We start from the raw sequence: 20032 nt of genomic DNA, 5'->3' as shown, positions 1-20032 counted from the left end.
ATTTTATTGAATAGTTAAACTTTAAATATATAAAAAAAAATTTTGATTTTTTTAAATTTCTATACCAGAATCCACCCTTAAAGCCGAGTCGAGCGCATTTTCCTATTTACCCAACACGCGAATTTACGTTCAGCTCGGCCTTGAGATCCCGCTCTGCGGGCACCCTTACTGTACTGCTGCCGGTGCATTTATACAAATGTATATTTGTGAATATGAGCATATTTACCAGTTGGGATGAAAATATGTTTACTTTATACTTTCAGGATTAAAGAGTCTCAGCCTTCACCGAATCAGAAATGCTTGTGTACCTTAGCAGAAGGAAATGTAAAAAATATTAAGGAACAAGAAAAGATCATTTGCAATGTATCCTGCAAAGCCCAAAAGAAATACGTAGAAGAGGATACTATGCATAAAACGCTGCTACGCCATTTGAAACATAATACAACAAATTCAAATGGTACTTCAACATGTCCCCGCTCATCGGTTAGTGATATTATTTACGACTATGAGATTAACAGCAATCCCACACTAAATGAATCACAAAGAAACAAAAATGTATTAGACACTGAATATAGACCTTCACCAACACAAAACAGTGCGTGCTCATCATTTAAAAATACCTTGACTTCGAATAGTATAGAACATCAGAATTCTATTAAACGACAGTTACATAACAAGTTCAAAAAATATTTAGAAGCGTCGCGTAAAATGAAGCCAAGTATTTACATCGTAGACACTTTACATAATCCTGACCCGCGGCAAGGTTTCCAACATGAAAATAATCGTATGGCTGAGAAAAAAACGGCAAATAATGAACTTTCAAATGAAACAGATGTTGAATGCATTGAAAAAATTGCTAAAAATGCTAAAATAAATAATATCGAATCATTGGATGCACAGAAACAAGAAATGCCATTACTCTCAAAGCAAAAGAAAAAGGATCGCCTTCGAAAATTATTGGCGGTCGCTACACCTTGGCATAAGATAAAAAGTCATCGCCAACTTCGAAACCGTAAAATATTGTTGGTAAAAAGAATAAAAACAGCACCTAATAAAATTCAAAAGAGTGCAAAACCAAGTGTTAGTATTGTAAAACCTGAGCATTGTAGTATAATTTCAACATCCAAAAGCAATCTATCTAAAACAAAGGGTACCACATCAGAAAAAGTAAAGAATCGAGGTTATAAAAAAAAATACAAACGTTTTCATAAAGGTAAGCTAACAGATAAAAGCACACAATCTCCACCCGACACGTCTACTGAAAGTCCTGAATTGAATTGCATTTCATCGCCGATACAAAAAGTCCAAACTACATCAACAGGACGACGTCGACTTAGATCAAAATCGTTTCCAATGCTTTCAACAGTAGATTTAGCTAACAGCAGGAAAGATAATACCAAAATAAATCCCCCAATATGCAACCTTGATAATGAGACCGTTGTTGTTTCATCAACAACCAATAGCTATGACGAGGCGACGTTACTGAAATTAAATAAAGTTGATAGTCCTAGTCAAATATCACACGAGCTTAAATCGGATCAAAATGATACGTCCTGTGTTATTCGAACCAAAGATAGTAGTACCCAAAGTGTTTTTCCCTTGGGTATTCATTTTCTCAGTGCACCCAGTCACCAATTAAATAATCCTGTGAAAACCGTAAATGGTGCAATTGATTATATATATTATGAAATGGATGTGCTCATTATAGTTCAAGAAAGAACCGTTAGCTTTTGGAAGTCTTTTAAACTTATTAACGTCTTAGCCAAATCACAAAATTGCGAAAAATATTCTCATCGAATAAATAATGAAGACATGTATGGACCACCCTATTCTTCAGATATGGATGATACCTCACCTCAATGGCTGCCTTTAGGAGAGTGTCGACGCCTTTCTGCCGGTAAGTTTATTATGATTAAATAAAATATAAATCTCGCACTTGGCAAGACTCACAGACGGCGATAGATTTCCTGGAATATTTTCCACGGGTATCAAATCTTAACATGAAAGATGTACGGAAGTCCTAAGTTCGAATATAACCGATCAAAGCTGAGGAAATACTCTTGGGCATTAGCAAAACTTTATATTACAATGGTTTCTCGAGAATTCAATAATCAATACAAATTATAGCTGCATAGTTCTCGGGGTGCCCAAAAATTCATTATGTTCTTTAACCATAATTATACGGGTTTCACTGTGAAAAAGTTCGATGGAAGACATCGATATGTATCCTGATATTGATATATGGAATTCCTTCCAAGAAGTCTGTAGCTTACTGCATCCATACACCAAAAAGGTGCTGCTTAGTATAAGACCGCATGGCTTATTTCTGTGTACTTTGCCGTACTTTCACTAGTTTTGAACATAACCCTTATATGAGGAGTAGGCATCGTCCTGATTACACCCATTTTGCCAGTAAATGGGCAGGAGTTAAATAGACTTGCCTGTAGAAAGTTTTGCAAATATAACGTTAGGTGTTTCTGTAAAATAAACCTAGTAGAGACTGAGCCGGCGAACACTCTAAAAATTTCTAAACCACGCATGTCTCTCCTTGCGGTGATTATTTGTACAAAACTTGATTGTCGTTGCTTAACTCAGCTTTGACAAATCGATTAACAGAATTTTGTAGACGTGGCTAGAATAGAAAAATCGTAATCCTTGTAAGTTTATGGTATACGTATATACTCAAATGTTACAACAAAGTGTAAACACAGTCTTGGCATCCAGTTGACTGATCAATTAACCGTCGATGGGATTGGTAAAAAAACCTACGACTTAGAAAGATAACTATAGCTTTTGTTATGCAAGGATAAAATCACTAAATTCTTTGGTACTGTCAGCAATAACAGTGAAATGAACAACAAAATTATAGTCAATATTTATGATAAGGTGTGAAATAGAAACACTTATCACGTAGCCCAAAAGCAAATTTTGTATACCATATTTTTAAAAGAGAAGAATTGCTCTTTATTCTTTGCGAGAACTTCAAAGTGTTGCACGTTTTCCAAATATACTCTCTTGTGTTTTATATTAAAAGACAAACATACAAAGATAAGGAAACGCAAAGTTCGGGTGTAACCGAACATATACACTGTCGTATTTTATAGGGCTCAAAAGGGGGAAGGATTGTGAGGTGTTGACAAAAATTTATATTAAACAAGTAAGGAAGGACTAAGTTCGGGTGCTACCGAACATTTTATACTCTTGAATCTTGCACGAATCGAAGCCAGGGAAATACCTTAAGATGTAAAACGTACTTATGTATTTATAACTCATACATTGACCGACATATTCAGCTTAAGATTTGTTAGAAAAAAGAATATTTCGATTTGATTTCGATTCGCCCATTTTCACACTGTGACATAAGAATATGAAACTTCACAGAAAAGTGGGCAATGCCACGCCCATAGTCCAATTTTCTCACCGGCTCCCATAAACCATCTCTTAAGTAAAATTTAATGTCTCTGCATATTTAGTTATTGATTTATTACGATTTTAGTAGTTTTTACCAGTATGGTTATATGGGGAGCAAGCGAGGTTGTCCTGCGATTTTCACACTTTCGGTAGGAGTTCTTATAATATTTGTGCTGGGCGAATTTGGTTATTGTGGCTTTAGTGGTTTAGGAGATACAGCCGTTAACAGCTAATTAGAAACGCTACCTTTATTGTAGGTAGCTGATGAGTATAATAATTAAATGTTTTTGTATACCGTTATTTATATTCTTAAAAGTCTTGTATTGTTTGCATTACTCTATTTACTGCTAAATTCGCTGATTTTTGTAGTTGTGCAGTTGAAGTTCTGTCAATTTTTTACCAAATATTAAATACGCTACGATATGGAAGGTAAATTAAGTGCGACAGCTAATTAGAAACAGTTCTTTAAAGAATTAAAATTCCTTAAGGTGTTAATTTTTATTAATAATATTATTGATTTCTGGTAAGGATGTGTTTCAAAGTAGTGGTTTAAAGTATATTAATGTATTTCCAATGTTACACGCAAAGTATAACCCTTAAAACTTCAACAGAAATAAATCGCTGAATTACTACCATCGCCCGAAGAGGCCCAAAAAAGAGTTCCACTGACATTCTACATAAAACTCAAGACGAATATAATAGCTAAATATACAAGGAAACAACTGCCCGGCGTTTGTCCGAATTTGGACCCCACGGTAGGACTTCACGCAGGAAACCACTTCTGACTAAAATTCAAACTAAACAACGCGTAGACTTTTCCAACTCTTATTGATCTTGGACAACAAATCAATGGCAGTATGTTGTTTGGAGCGATGTAACCAAAATTAATCGCATAGATCCTGATGGTCGAACGTATGTTCGCCGACCAATCTATCAAGAATTTGATCCTCGCTATGTTTCACACGTACTGAAGAATCCATCATGATGTGGAAATTTTTTCCCTGGAATATTGTAGGTCCGTTCCATACGATTGATGTAATTTTAAAAAAGGAGAAATACGTCGACATTCTAAAAAATGTCATTCTGCCATGGACTAATCAAGAATTTGCCTGTTATATGGAAATTCCAACAAAAGAACAATCCAAAGTATACGGGAAAGTTGACAAAAAAGTTTTTTGTTAAAAATTCCATGAATGTTTTGGAGTGGCCTCAAGAGAACACATCTCTGTTGATGTCAAAAAAGCTGTAGGTGCCAAAAATATCACAAATATGGATGTCCTTTTTGATAAAATTAGGACGGCATGGCAAGCAACACTAGTGGTATGTTGTCAGAGTCTTATAACGACAATTCACAGTGGATGTGAAGCAGTATTAACCGTCCGGTCCATGACCGGGTACCCGGGTATCCATTTCAATTTACATGTCAATTTTTCTTAACTCCTCCTCAAAAAAATTTTATGGCCGCCTGGATCCCCAAAATTAAAGTTATTTGACATCCATTTTTCATCAAAATTTTTTAGAATCAATTATTTAATAAAAGTTATTAGCTATCAAACTTGATACCCCCTCCTATCAATAACCAGGTACCCGCTGAGAAAAAAATAGTTAGTAAGAACAAAATAACTCCGTTTTTATTTATTTTAGTAATATTATTTTCTATTTTCTTACTATTTGTTTATTTATATTGCTGTATTTATTATGATACAATGCTATATAAGAATTAAAGTGTATTAAATTATTCTGTACATCCTTCACATGTCGTGGTTGTAATACAGTGTTCATCACAAATAGGTTTCTCACATACTGAACATATTTTTCTAGTTTTGCGACGTTTTTTGAATTCACTGTGAAGACATTCATAGCATACACCAGTAATCTTTTTCCTTCCAGTTGAATTGCGCTGCTTCTAAGGTCTCAATGATACAGATGATGTTGGCTGTATATTTAGATTGACAGCTCGACCAAGTAGAGATTCAATCGCCACTTTCGGTGAGAAATGCCTCATAATTTGTGCATTATTCGCACGATTTTCAACAAATGGAGTACACAGCTCTCTGCCCAATTGCCGATAAAATAAGCGTCGTTCATACGATTTTTATACTCTCGCAACAATGCTGCTAAGGAGAGTATTATAGTTTTGTTCACATAACGGTTGTTTGTAAGTCCTAAAACTAAATGAGTCAGATATAGGGTTATATATACCAAAGTGATCAGGGTGACGAGTAGAGTCGAAATCCGCATGTCTGTCTGTCCGTCCGTGCAAGCTGTAACTTGAGTAAAAATTGAGATATCATGATGAAACTTGGTACACGTATTCCTTGGCTCCATAAGAAGGTTAAGTTCGAAGATGGGCAAAATCGGCCCACTGCCACGCCCACAAAATGGCGGAAACCGAAAACCTATAAAGTGTCATAACTAAGCCATAAATGAAGATATTAAAGTGAAATTTTGCACAAGGGATCGCATTAGGGAGGGGCATATTTGGACGTAATTTTTTTGGAAAAGTGGGCGTGGCCCCGCCACCTACTAAGTTTTTTGTACATATCTCGGAAACTACTATAGCTATGTCAACCAAACTCTACAGAGTCGTTTTCTTCAGGCATTTCCATATACAGTTCAAAAATGGAAGAAATCGGATAATAACCACGCCCACCTCCCATACAAAGGTTATGTTGAAAATCACTAAAAGTGCGTTAACCGACTAACAAAAAACGTCAGAAACACTAAATTTTACGGAAGAAATGACAGAAAGAAGCTGCACAGAGGCTGTTTTTAAAAATTGAAAATGGGCGTGGCCTCGCCCACTTATGGACCAAAAACCATATCTCAGGAACTACTCCACCGATTTCAATGAAATTCGGTATATAATATTTTCTTAACACCCTGATGACATGTACGAAATATGGGTGAAATCGGTTCACAACCACGCCTTCTTCCAATATAACGCTATTTTGAATTCCATCTGATGCCTTTTCTGTATAATATATACATTAGGAACCAATGATGATAGCGGAATAAAACTTTACAAAAATACGGTATTTGAAAAATATGTAAATGACGTATAATGAAATCTCGATTATCACTTTATCATGCGAGAGTATAAAATGTTCGGTGACACCCTAACTTAACCCTTCCTTACTTGTTTAACAAGCATTTTATTATTCTCGTAATATAGAATATATGCTGCAAGGCAGGCAATATCGAGAATATTGTAAAAAAATGCTAGAGGCCTTCGTTGAGTTGACCTTTTTGTAGTATATCTACCAAGCATTTTATCCATCGTGTCTACTCCAGCTTTGGGCTTCGGGTTTTTTCTGTGCACTATCACGAATTTTTGCTTCGTGATGCATTGATGATAGCATAATTACTACCTTGTTTTTTTTTTTTGGCACATAACTACATAGAGTTACTTTTTCATGAAAGCCAAACACAGTGGATAATTCTTCTCGAGTTTTTGAAACAGCCATTGCTGGTGGAATGTATCAAATCGAATAAAACGAATAATATTCCAGAAGCGATTGATACTCATTGCTGCGCGATATAATGGATATGAATACGGCTGCCACATTTCCTTTGCATTATCAGTATTTGAATTATTTGCGCCAGAAGTTATCAAAATAGCCAAAAATGCATAAAATTCCTGCAGCTCGAGATTTTTCCTTTCTAATTGTTTTTTTTCTGGATTTTTTTCATTATATGCTGTATACGTTGAAATTGCCTTTTTATTAGTATGGCGTATAATGATATTAGCCATTTCCGGTGTGAAAAATAATTTAAATGTGTCTAGATTAGACAACAAATTGGTGTTTCTATTAGGTCCACTTCTTTCTCGCACAATATTACGTCTCTCAGCTTGATGTTCATTTGGTGGTGTCGCAGCCCACTGAGTGCCATCTTTTGCTTTTAGTCCAGACAACGTCGCTTCTATTTCACATTGTTCATCTTCATCTTTATCCTCTCCATCTTCACCTTCTTCATCTTCTTCGTCTTTATCTTCTCCTTCTTCTTCATTATCTTCATTATTGGGTGCAATTTCATCATCTATTATAAAAAAAATACACAATTTATATTACATAAAATACGTTATAATTATCAATATACTCAAGAGAAAATAGAAGTGTTAATTACCGCCTCGTTTGGTGGAAAAAATTCATCAACACTACTATCCAGCACGTGGTCATCATCAGATTCTTCTGCTTCGAACGTTTTCTCGAAATTTTTATTTTCTTGAGAACGGGTGACTCTATGGTCAAAAATAACTAATTAGTAACTCTGTTCACTAGGCTTGTAGAATTCCAACTGAATACGTTTCTTTCTTTTCGTGCGAAATATAAAGGGGGCGGCTTAGGTACCCAAATATCCATTGTTCTTGACACTCAGCTTTCGTTATTTCTTTCGGTCCGAAATGGAAAGGGGATAGGTACCTAAATATCCCTTGACCTTGGCACTCAGCTTTCGTTATTTCTTTCCGTCCGAAATGAAAAGGGGATAGATATCTAAATATCCATAGACCTTGGCACTCAGCTTTCGTTATTTCTTTCCGTCCGAAATGGAAAGGGGATAGGTACCTAAATATCCATAGACCTTGGCACGTTATTTCAACGAGAACTATGGAATATGTCCCCATTTATAGTTATTTCCTGTGCCATGTAGCCAAATTACACAGAAAAAAATTTTATTTAGTATACTAACGATTTCTACATCTGCTTCACTCCGGTCATTGAACGAAAGGTGAAAGTAAAAGGGTTAAGTAACAAAATACTAACTGAAAGTAAGCAATTTTTTTAATAACAGCATTTTTTGCTTATAAAAATTTTCGTTTCTAATTAGCTGTCGCACTCAAATCGTTGATTCTACACATTTTTGTTAAAAAGGATTTTTAATTAAAATTTTTACTATTAGAGTTTAACGTTAAACTTCATGAAAATGAGAAAATTGGAAAATAACATCATTTACTCCAAACTACGTAGCGTTTCTAATTAGCTGTCAACGGCTGTATGTCTTATATTTTTCAAAATTGTTTGCCAACCTGTGCCTCTTGCTACTGCGATCCCCTGTGCCAAATTACAGTTCAATATCTGGATTTAGTGCTTAGTTATGGCACTTTATGGGTTTCGGTTTTCGGTTAGTGGCGTTTTGTGGGCGTGGCAGTGGTCCGATTACACCCATCTACGAACTCGAGTTTTAGGGTGAGCAAACTATTTTACTCTGTAGGAACAGGTTGCAAAAGTATAAAAATGTCGCGTATAAAAATGTTCATTATTTAAAAAAATCTTGAATGAATTGCAATCATATAGTATTTGGTATCTTATTATATGTCAGGTCATAGTCTCAATTGTATTATTATATTTAACTTCGTGTCGACGATAATTATATTATATCAAATAAGACTCAACCGAAGTGGCTAAATTTAAATTATTAAGTTAATGTGGAAAAAGTCAACCCGAGGATCGAAATTCATTACAATATTTCATCCGTTTTCATTTCAGTCATGTGGAAAGTCACTATTAGGGTAAAATGAGGGTAGAGATCTGGACTGATTGCATTAACTTTTGACATTGCTCGTGGTATGGCTTTTCTCCTAAAGGTGGATGGTGTCACGCGAATTAAATCTATGTTATTAGGCTGAGTTATGACAGAAATTTGCGTGGATGTACAATAAGAATATTTTTAATATGAATCCACTTATGGTGAAGTCATAAATACGTCCCCTATATATATCACAATTACTTTTAGGTGATACAAACAACCGTTAGGTGAACCAAATTTTTAAAAACGGAGCAACATGTTTCCAGGGAATAAAGGATGGGCTATCAAGTAAACAGATGTAAGCAATGAAATGTAGTTGGCAATAAATTTGGTAAAAAATTGTATTTCATGGTAGAAAATTTAACGAGTGCTCAGCATCAATGATCCGTAATGCAATAACGTATAAAAAATAACACGAAAACCGAGGTCGCAGCTAGATTCTTTCACAGTTTTCCGGACAAAATATTGTCAAGTACGACAAAACTCAACCAAAAATGTCTGCTGTAGAAATCCCAGGCGATTTAAATTTAATTTAATTTTAAATCATGGTGAGTGGAATATAATGGTAAGGGAATGTTTCTTGTTCAAAGGCGTTTAACTGATCCATCGAGTTGAAGGCATAATGGACCAGGACGTATAAGCGAATATACTTCAAAATGTTATGCTGAACAATGATTCCAAACATACCTGTAGGCGGGCACAGAAATGACTTCCGGTCAAAGGAATTGTGGTTATGGACAAGCCAGCCAATTCCAATGTGAAATAAAGTTTTATATAATAAACCGTTTGCAACCGGAGTCAAAACTATTTTTTTTATTTTTTATTTATTTACAAGAGAGCTAATTATATATAATTAATTCACTAAGTTAAAGCGCTGGCTACTAAGGCCTTCGGCTCTTATATTACAATATTATATGTGTCTATAAGTATCTAACATTGGTATACATAGTTACAATTAAATTAAGTTTGATATCTTACATATTTTTAGAAAATTGTTGATTGCCCTGATTTTGTCAGTATTTGGTGTCTTTAAAAGATTTGATGGTTTCGTTTTACCAAAAGTAGTAGTCCTAGACGTATTTAAAGCGGTGCATTCATTTAGGATGTGATTTACTGATATATTTGGCTGATTACAATATGAACAGCTTGGCTTAGCCCAGGCCCGTCCAACATAATTTTGTGAAGGGCCAGGTTTAGAATTTTCATAACCGTAGCGGGCCAAAACAAAAAAATAAAATGACGTTCAGTTTTGGTATATTTATTTATTTATAAAAAGCAACATCACATATATTATTAATGTAACTATGGCCTTAGCATATAAAGATATTCTTATTCTTAAAATCTAATTAATGAGATGTCTGAAATTTTTTCTGTTTGCACAGCGCATCTATGTCAGCTGGAGTTTTAGAAGTGGCTATGCGCAAAATGCCTTTAAGATGGCTATCTAATAAAGATGATCTGGTTTTTGATTTGTTAAATTTCATGCGAGAAAACAGCTGCTCGCAAACATATGTACTACCAAATAAAGAAATATGTTGAATAGCCAGCTTAGTAAGGTTTGGGTATTGACTGGGTGTAATTTACTTTTTGTTAAATTAAATTAAGTTTGGAAGACAATATGCCGTTTTTAGATGAGAGCTGCTTTGCAATTCTATTAACTCCAGCTGTAAACTCAGCGCAGCGCCTTCAATTTCAACATCAAATGGATTTTGAAACACTTTCATGCATGGAGATTGTGATTTGAAGTCTGCGAATCTGTCGTCAAACTCATTCCTTAATATTTGTAACATCAACACGTACTTGTCAAAATCCAAGGTATCTTGCTTTCCTGTAGATAAGGTCTCCCAATGAATCAACTGCTTTTGTTCCAGCTGCTTTTCCAACAACAAAAGCTTTTTTGTGAAAGCTAGTACGTGTTCGTATAACTGTGTGCATAGTTGGTCTTTCTCTTGTAGTTTTAAGTTAAGATCAGAAAGATATTTAGTTATGTATATCAACCAGGAAAGCCAGATCTGCCAACCACTCCTCATCAGTAAGGAAAGTAATTTCTTGGTCTTTGTTGCCACGAAAAATCTTTAAGTCGTCCAGCAGGGAATAGAATCGTTTTAGTGCAGCTGCTCTGCTGAGCCAGCGAACGCGACTGAAGTATACAATGTCTTCGTGATCTGAACCGACATCAGCCAGAAAAGCCTGGAACTGTCTGTGGTTAAGCCCTCTTGCGCGTATAAAATTAACTGTCTGCACTACTTTATTCATCACGTATTTCAGGCCTATACAACTGGGATGCCCAAAGACTATGAGAGATGGCGGGCCGGATGAAAGGCCTATGCGGGCCGGATGGTGGCCCGGGGGCCGTATGTTCGACAGGCCTGGCTTAGCCGTTTTGTTTAAAAGATGACTGTCAGTTGGGTGGTTTGGCTTGGTACCAGAGAGATTATGTTCCTTGTTATGGTGTTGGAAATTTGACCAATCTCTCGATGCTGACTCGTCAGTAGTGGTTCTTTTCCAGCCATTTTTGCACGGTCATCTGCAAGTTGGTTTCCTCTAATACCAGTATGCCCAGGGATCCACATGATCTTAATTCTGTTTTTGTGTTGATACATAATTTCTTTTATTTTGTTGATCAGCACTGAGTTTGTCTCATTTAAAATAGCGTTAATTGTTGATTTGCTATCTGTACATATGATATATTTTTTTCCTGTTTGTGCGACAAATAGAACCGCTTCATATATCGCAGCCGCTTCAGCTGTAAATATCGAGCAGTACGTTGGTAAAATTCCGACGGTTATGGTGAGACCTTGGTCGTTTGTTATCGCAAACGAAGTGTGGGTGTCTGATTTGGATCCGTCGGTGTATATTAATTTCCACTCCGGTTTGTACTTTACTACTGCGTCATTGAATAGCTGGATATATTGCTCTGCATTGGTGGATGTTTTTTGAAATTCGATTAGCGTACTTATTATAGATGGTTTCAGCGTTAGCCAGTGCGGGTGAGTGTTCACTTTTAAAAGTTGCGGTGTCGAAGTCATATGAAACCGATTGATAATATTCAAGCATTTTATGATCGTAGATGGCTTGTTGGTTTTAGGATTTGTTTTCAGTAGATTAAACAAGATCGAGTTTTTACACTGCATGAACTTTGGTATGAGCATCATTGTGTTAAATTTTATTCTATGATGAATGTTTGGAAGACCTATTTCAGTTATTACTACTTTGGTTGGTCAGGTGGGGAATGCACGAATGCTTCTTCTTGCCGCCATGTGATAAGGGGTTTCAATGAGAGTGAGATGCTTTTTTGCACAATGTCCATAAATTGCGAGCCCAAAATCTATTTTTGACAACATCAGTGCTTTTGTGATATTTACAAGTGTTGAGATGTGTATGTGACAGTGTTTTGATGAAAGAAACTTAATAATGTTTAATCTATTGAGTAAGCTTAATCTAACATATTTACAATGTTCCTTAAATGTTAGCTTTTTATCAAATAATATACCAAGTATTCTTAAGATGTTAGTATGTGGGATTTGAGTATTTTCAAGGGAAAGGTTAGGAAAGGTGCAATTTCTTTTTCTGCAGATGTGAAATGTTGAACTTTTGCTTGCAGAAACTTTGGTTCCTGTCGCCTTAGACCATTACATTATGTCGGTCAGAATATTTTAACTTCGTTCAAGTTTTTTAAAGCCGAGAATATTAATACATCGTCAGCGTAGATAAGGTGGTCAACGTTGCGGTTTAAGGCTATTAAGTTGCTGAGTTGATTAAAGGCTATAATAAATAACGTTGCTGAGAGAGGAGATCCTTGTGGTACGCCGTAATGAAGGGGGAAAATATTGGAGTTGAAGTTGCTAACACTTACTTAAAATTTACGATTTGAAAGAAATGCCTTTATAAAATTATACATTTTGTTTCCAATGTCCCATTTTTGTAGTTCTTGTAGTACTGTAGGGGCTCCGATTCTATCAAAAGCTTTTTCAAAGTCTAGGATGGTTTTTCGCAGATATTGTTGAAGAGGCGCAATGTTCAAAGTAAAGTAGGGGGTCAATGACACCAAGACCACTTTAAAAAGCGAACTGATTGGGGCTTATTAAATTTTTTTGTTTGGTATACCACATTATTCTTTTTGAAATGATTTTTTCCAAAACTTTTGCCATACAAGGAATCAAAGAAATTGGTCTGAAGTCAGCGATTGAGGTATTTGATTTGTTAGGTTTGGGGATAGGGATTATAATAGCTTTTTTCCACTCCTGAGGCAGTAAGACTTGTTGTAATATGTTATTGTATAAAGTTATCAATCTGACTTTTAAGGAGTGTGGGAGTAAAGTAGGGGGTAAAAAAATTTTGTCTGATCCAGGTGTTTTTCCAGACATTTTGCTAATAGTAAAATCAAATTCTTCAATTGTAATGGGATATTCTATCAAGGTTGCTTCAAAACACAGTGATGAGTTGTAGTAATTTTGTGAAATTACTTCATTTGAAAGAGTAATATTTATTAATTTATTTATTTATAATAATTCATATAACAAAAAGAGTTTTATTATATAAATACATAAACGCAGCACTGGCTACGAGGCCTTCAGCCGTCTTGTAATTATAACTAGGTGAAAAAATCCATTTGCTAAGGGTTAGTAAAGATGTAAGTTGCTTAAATATATTTTAACAAATCGTTGGTTTTTAAGAATCTATATACAATCATCACGTTTTTTTCTGAAGGTTCACTTAGTAGTTTTATGAGATCAATGTTGCCAGAGTTGTGGGCTGTTGGGTGAAGCATCGGACAGAGTGTGAGTAAGTGTTTGATAGAAGCGGTGTCATCGCAAAGGGGGCAAATGGATGGGATTATACCCGATAGTAAGTGGGCGTGTGTTATGATAGTGTGTCCAATCCTTAATCGAGTATATGTCTTCATTGCGCTAGTTGGAACTGTTGACGAGTAGATTATACGATTTCTGGCTGGGTTTATGACCGCGTAGTGGTTTTGTAGTAGTTTTGTGCTTAATAAGGTTAAGAATGTCTTGCTTGGATGAGACGTAGTATGTTAAGGCAGGAGTCCTGGCTACATTTTTCGCAGCGAGGTCTGCAAAGTGGTTGCCTGTAATACCCTCATTGCCAGGGATCCACATTACTTGGATTTTCTGAGGGACACCAATGACCGCGTCCCCGATAACTTCTATTATGGGATTGCGATTGGAAGGAGACGTTATTGCAGACATACACGATTTGCTGTCTGTACAGATGAGGAACTTTCCTTTAGTCTTTTTTGCGTAATTAACTGCATGAAGGATAGCAGATCCTTCAGCGGTAAATACAGAGCTCGTTGAGGGAAGAAGCCAATTGCAAATAATTTCTCCTGTGGCAGTGACAACTGCTTACGAAGTGGAATCGATGGACTTGGAGCCATCCGTAAACAATAACTTCCAGCCATTATTTGTGTAATTAGATTCCAGTTCAGCAAAGGTTTGTTGAAAGACTTCGTTTGGTGTGTTTTGCTTGGACAAAAACATAAGCTTATTCTGTAGTATTTTATCATTGATCAGACAGGGAGGATGTCGAGTGGTGAATTTGCGTGTTGCGTTACGTAAAATATTATTTTCTGCAGCGAAACTTAAGCATCTCGAAATAGCCGATTGTATTCTTGGAATTTTTCTTTTTTTCGTGGCATGCGTGATAGTTGTATTTAGTAATGGGTTGATGTTCTCAGCCGTTTTCGCAAGAATTTGAAGCGAAGAATCTATAATTTTATTTTGAATAGTTGGTAAACCAGATTCAGCCATTATCGTTTTTATTGGCGAGGTTGGAAAGGCCCGGAGACTTCGCCGTATTGCGCAATGGTAAGGTGCATTTAAAAGGTTGATACTGCTTTTGGAGCAATTGCCATAGATGGGGAGCCCATAATCTATTTTTAAAGTTAGCAAAGCTCTGACAACATTGACTAGTGTGTTCGGATGAATAAATGAATGCTTAGACGAGAGATATTTAACAATATTTAATCGTGACATTAACGAGTTTCTGACATATTTACAGTGAGCATTAAAATTATAATTAGAGTCAAAAATTAATCCTAGTATTTTCAGCTGTTTTTACATTCGATGTTAGCTTGGTTGTGGGTTAGTGAAATACCGTTGCAATTTTGCTTCCTACATACATGAAGGATATGTGTTTTGTCTAAGGAAAGTGAAGCACCAGACTCCAGTGACCAAGTCTCAATTCTGGCGAGTATATTAGTAAATAAGGATTGAGCTAAATTAACGTCAGAGACTTTTGTGTAGATTAGGACATCATCAGCATAGATCTGGTGCTCAACTCCTATGTAATTTTTATCATCCTACTAATATCATCGAAAGCAATGATAAAAAGGAGGGCTGAAAGAGGTGAGCCTTGCGGCGTACCATTAGAAAGCGGGAGTGTTGAAGAAAGAAAACCATTTACGTTGACTTTGAGTTTTCTGTTTGTGAGAAAGTTAGTAATAAAACATATCATATTCTGGCCTATTTTCCATTTTCTAAGTTGTCGAATAATAATATGGGCTCCAATTTTGTCGAAAGCTCTGTGAAAGTCCAGAGATAGTACGGACACGTGGTTTTTGCTGGACTAAGCGTTAGTAATGAAGTAGTCTAGTTGGATTAAATCATCTAACGTGCCTTGACCTTTTTTGTAGGCGACTTGATTCGGTGATACGAACTTGTTTCGCTGAGCATACCACATCAAGCGGTTAACCACGATCTTTTCCAAAATTTTGCCCATACATGGAAGGAGAGAAATCGGCCTATAGTTAGCAAGTTCATCAGAGGATTTGTGTGGTTTAAATATTGGTATAACACAGGACGTTTTCCAAAATTGGGGGTAGACACCAGTATTGAAAATTTTGTTATAAAGTTTTACCAATCGGAGCTTGAGACTTTTTTGGAAATATGTTTATATTTGACCTCTTACGTTAGAGGAAGAGGATCCCCATAGTGGACTCCAAGCATTGAAATCTCCGATGATTATGGTGGGTGGAGAAACAGCGTTTGTGATATTTATAAGATCACCTGCATCAAACTTTAGATGCGGAGGGATATAGCATGAGATCATAGAAAATTTGAAACCTATGTTAACTTCTATCGTTTTTATGTTTGATTTGTTTTTTAATAAATAAGGCAATGCCTTGTTTAGATGATTTGTTTTGTGGTAAATTATGAAAATGACCGATGTATTTGTGGGGCGTATACGCTGATTGTTGTAGAGAAGTGGTCGGCATGAGAGGATCTGTCACTATGTTGGTGAGCACGAAAAAAAGTAGCCCAGTGAGAAATTGGAATTAAAATTAAGCATCTAATCTAAATAATTAATAGTATAATGAAAATTAACAAAATGTCTTTTAAGGATATATTCCCTATTATCTTTAAAAGGCTTGGAACATAAAAGGCATTGCATGGCACCAAAGGCATTTAGAATCATAAAATATTTCTTGCAGGGCATATTTGGTTTTGCGCTATAGTCTCGCGTGATGTTAATTCGTTGCTGGCTCGACAACGACTGAACGATAGAGCATAAGCGTACGTGTGAAGTTAGTTTGCCCAATTGTGCTAAGAAATGCCGACCACTGTTGTAGAGTAATCAAAGGGAGTTGGGGATGAGTCATCGACTACACTTGTTGTTGGGAGAGAGTACGTTGAATTTGTTGCGTTTACTATGGTTGTTTCATTTTCAATATTTGTGCTATTTGTTTTAGAGTTAGAATTTGTTGAGTTTACTGTGGTGGTTTTATTTTCATTGCATCGTTGTTCGTGTATTATTTTAGAGTTAGATGGTGAAGATGAAATAGGAGTAGAAGAAAAGATTTGCGCTCCTCTTTGGGTAATTTGTTTGTTATTGGAGAGATCTATGTTTGTCGGATTGTTAAGTATGTTAGTGAATGAAGGAGATGAAGAATTAAAAACATGTGGTATTTAAAATTGCTAATAATTAATGGCAACCCCTTCTATTTCATTGCTCACAGTTGTATGTATGTATGTTAAATAAGTTTCACATAACGAAATATTCAGAAATTGGTCACATGGAGAACTATTAAGTGGAGCCAGCATAGAATGAAATGAAATTTGCCATTTCGTTATTTCATAAATTTTTGCGTTACTTAAAAAATATACAGCTGAAATAAATTTGTTCATTTGTGATACACTCATTTCCGCCATTATAGACAATTTTCAGCTATGATCGATGTACTGTTCCGGTAAATATTTATATATATATATATTAAACTGATACTTCTCATGCCTTTTTATAGTTAGTCAATTCCATATATCGATAATTTAGAGAGAAATTCAATTTCAATTAATGTGTTTGTTTACATAAGTTTTGGCACACTGTCATGACATAAACTTTGCTTGTAAAATTATTTCAAATCTATTTGTTCTTGCAGGGTTATCAGATACATATATGTATTCTTAAGTATTAGTTTTTTGTACATGCGTAAATAGTATTTCTATGGTAATGATATATGGTTCTTTTTTTCATAAAGATATGGAGATTTTAACATCATACGCAAATCGAATTTGCATACACAACTCTATACCCATTTATGTTGAAATGCGTTGCCGAGAGATACCGCATGAGAGACGTGATTGCAACCTTCTTTCATTGTACATTAATATATACTATTTCAATGATGAAGATATGGTTGCTAAAATACATTCAATTCAACTTGATGCCGTTCAGGGGTAATAAATTTACTCTACTTATATTATTAAACATTTTTGATGTTCCTAATTTACTATGCTTACAGTTTACCTACGGATGTCGTGTACACCACAATAACTGATTCCCGATACTTTATTATGTCTTGGCCACAGCAAAATATATTGGGCAAACCACGATCGGGTCTCTGCAAATATTCATTAACACCAAATCTCGATACCTTGGCAAGCATACGTGACTTCAAGCATATTAAACATTGTGTTCGTTATCTAGAATGTACCACAGGTATAGGTGTCTTTCTTTACCACGTACTATATTTAAACATATTTTTATATATTAATAGATGATAAACTACTTGGCTTTGGAGATACACAACTAACGATATGGGACCACCGTAGTGGTGATGTTTTAATGAACTATGACTTTAATATGAAGCTGGGTCGAAACTTAGGTTCTATTTATTACCCTAGTCTAGAAATCGGTCAAAACAGCGTCCTGTTATTATGTCAATATAAAACAAAAATAAGCGAGAATGAATATGAAGCAACCGAACTTATATTTATTGCTTGTAGTGTATCGCACACAAATCCGTCACATCGAGTTCTGAGACGTCTGAAAACACCTAGCAAAGCTTTTGATGCATTAGAAAACGCAATAAACACTGGTGATTATATTGTCATAACGGCAAAAAATGACGAGGAAATTTGGATAAATAACTCGGATGCTACTACGATAACAAAAGTACCGCCTCAATATACTAGACGATTCTATGCACGGGGAAGATCACAAATAATAGAATTCACATGTAAAAGCCTTACAGTGGACTCGTTTTCAAATCATATATTAAAGTTGGCAGCGAATCCGACTGTTAATGAAACAAAGTCTAATAAGGCGGAGTAATATGGTGATATATTTAAAATATTTGGGACATCTTTTTTAAGGTGAACTAAACTGTATAATTTGATTTTTATGTTCAACTCCTTAAAATATATTCTGGAATATGTAGTTATTGTTCTTTTCTTATATACGAATTAATTTTGAATTCAATTCATCCAAAATTTCTAGTTCTCAAAAGTAAAAATTTTCTCCGCAGCGAAGCTACGTACATATATGTATGTATATGCAAATAATTAAAAACAAAAATAGAATACCATTAATTGTGGAAAAAATATACGATATATTTAATACCATATTTTTTTACTAAATGTCGAAAAGTTTTCTAACGTTTCAAATAAATTTGTTTTAGAAACGCATACAGATTCTTTGAATGGGCATTAAATATATTGTTTATGTTTGTTCACATCTTCTTCATATATTTATAAATAAAAAAATTGATTCATATCTGGTGAAAAATAAGTTTCTGGAAAATCACTTTAAATGAACTATTTTTGAGAGCCGAGAGTGCTGTACATAAGACGTAAAAATTTTTTTACTAGCGATCAAAATGCTTAACCTAATTCGGCTTAAGATGCCTTTAACTAATTGTCACATACTTAAGGATGTCATTGGTCTAACCTTGATATTAGACATGGTCATAAGTATAAGTAACTCACTCACTTTCTTCACTTTATTTTAAATGTCTTTTATGAATACGGAAATTGTAATATTTTAAATAATAGCAATAAAGTTAGTCTTAGTGAACTTACAATTAAAAAAGAGTCTTTTTCTATGGATGGAAAGGGAATTAATACATTCTAAATTTTTTATATTAATTTTTAGAAGAAAAAGTGGTATGTTACAAACTTAATATTATGTTTTGCTTCTAAATAATCAGACAGTGACTAAAAGGAAGACACAAGACAATTCTCACGACAGCCGGTTGTACTTTACTGAAATTGACCCGGATTTTATCCAGCCAAGGGCTTTTTTAATTCGGCGATCTGACCCTATTTTGATAAGTCAGTTCTAGGTTAAGATTGTAATTATTGACCGGCATTGAGTACAACCCGGGCCCGGAGGAACTTTTTTGCTGAGTTTGGGCTAGAATGCTCTATTCAAACTCTACTTAGGTTAGTTGTGACATATGTAATGGATGGAGCTATCTGAAATCCTGCTCATAGCTCCATTCTCCCAAGGCACTACTCTATTACTGCGCCACTTCCAGCCAAGTGTCCAACAAAGGACCTCTACTCTCCCTAGGAGCTTAAACGGGAAACATTACTCCCAATCTATTTAGACCGAGAACTCACCTCAATACCCATTCCAAACGTTGACGAACGTCAATGGGATCGCAGCAGCTACCGCTCGCGGAAGTCGGAAGAGTGGTCAATCATCCGGACTGTTTCGAGGTCAAAATTCCAAATTGAGAAGAATTCAACAGGAGGTTCCTCAGGGTGGTGTTCTCTCCCCGTTACTGTTTAATTTCTACATTTCGAAACGTCCCCAACCACCAGTGAGAGTTGCTATCACCTCTTACGTC

At 35.3% G+C, this 20032-nt stretch overlaps 1 protein-coding gene across 1 annotated transcript in view; it reads left to right on the top strand.

Moving 5' to 3' along the window:
- LOC120767443 overlaps positions 1-18618 on the top strand; it is a 76319-nt gene extending 57701 nt beyond the window's left edge. The window contains exons 4-7 of the mRNA XM_040093505.1: positions 264-1897; positions 17438-17636; positions 17702-17898; positions 17957-18618. Coding sequence (XP_039949439.1) covers positions 264-1897; positions 17438-17636; positions 17702-17898; positions 17957-18513 — 2587 coding nt within the window. The 3' untranslated portion in view covers positions 18514-18618. The remainder of the gene's footprint in view (positions 1-263; positions 1898-17437; positions 17637-17701; positions 17899-17956) is intronic.
- The last annotated feature ends 1414 nt before the right edge of the window (positions 18619-20032 follow it).

Source organism: Bactrocera tryoni, chromosome 2 (genome assembly GCF_016617805.1).
Source record: "Bactrocera tryoni isolate S06 chromosome 2, CSIRO_BtryS06_freeze2, whole genome shotgun sequence".
NCBI lineage: Eukaryota > Metazoa > Arthropoda > Insecta > Diptera > Tephritidae > Bactrocera > Bactrocera tryoni.
The sequence above is the reverse complement of the archived record's forward strand: the minus strand, read 5'-3'. Positions and strand labels throughout refer to the sequence as shown.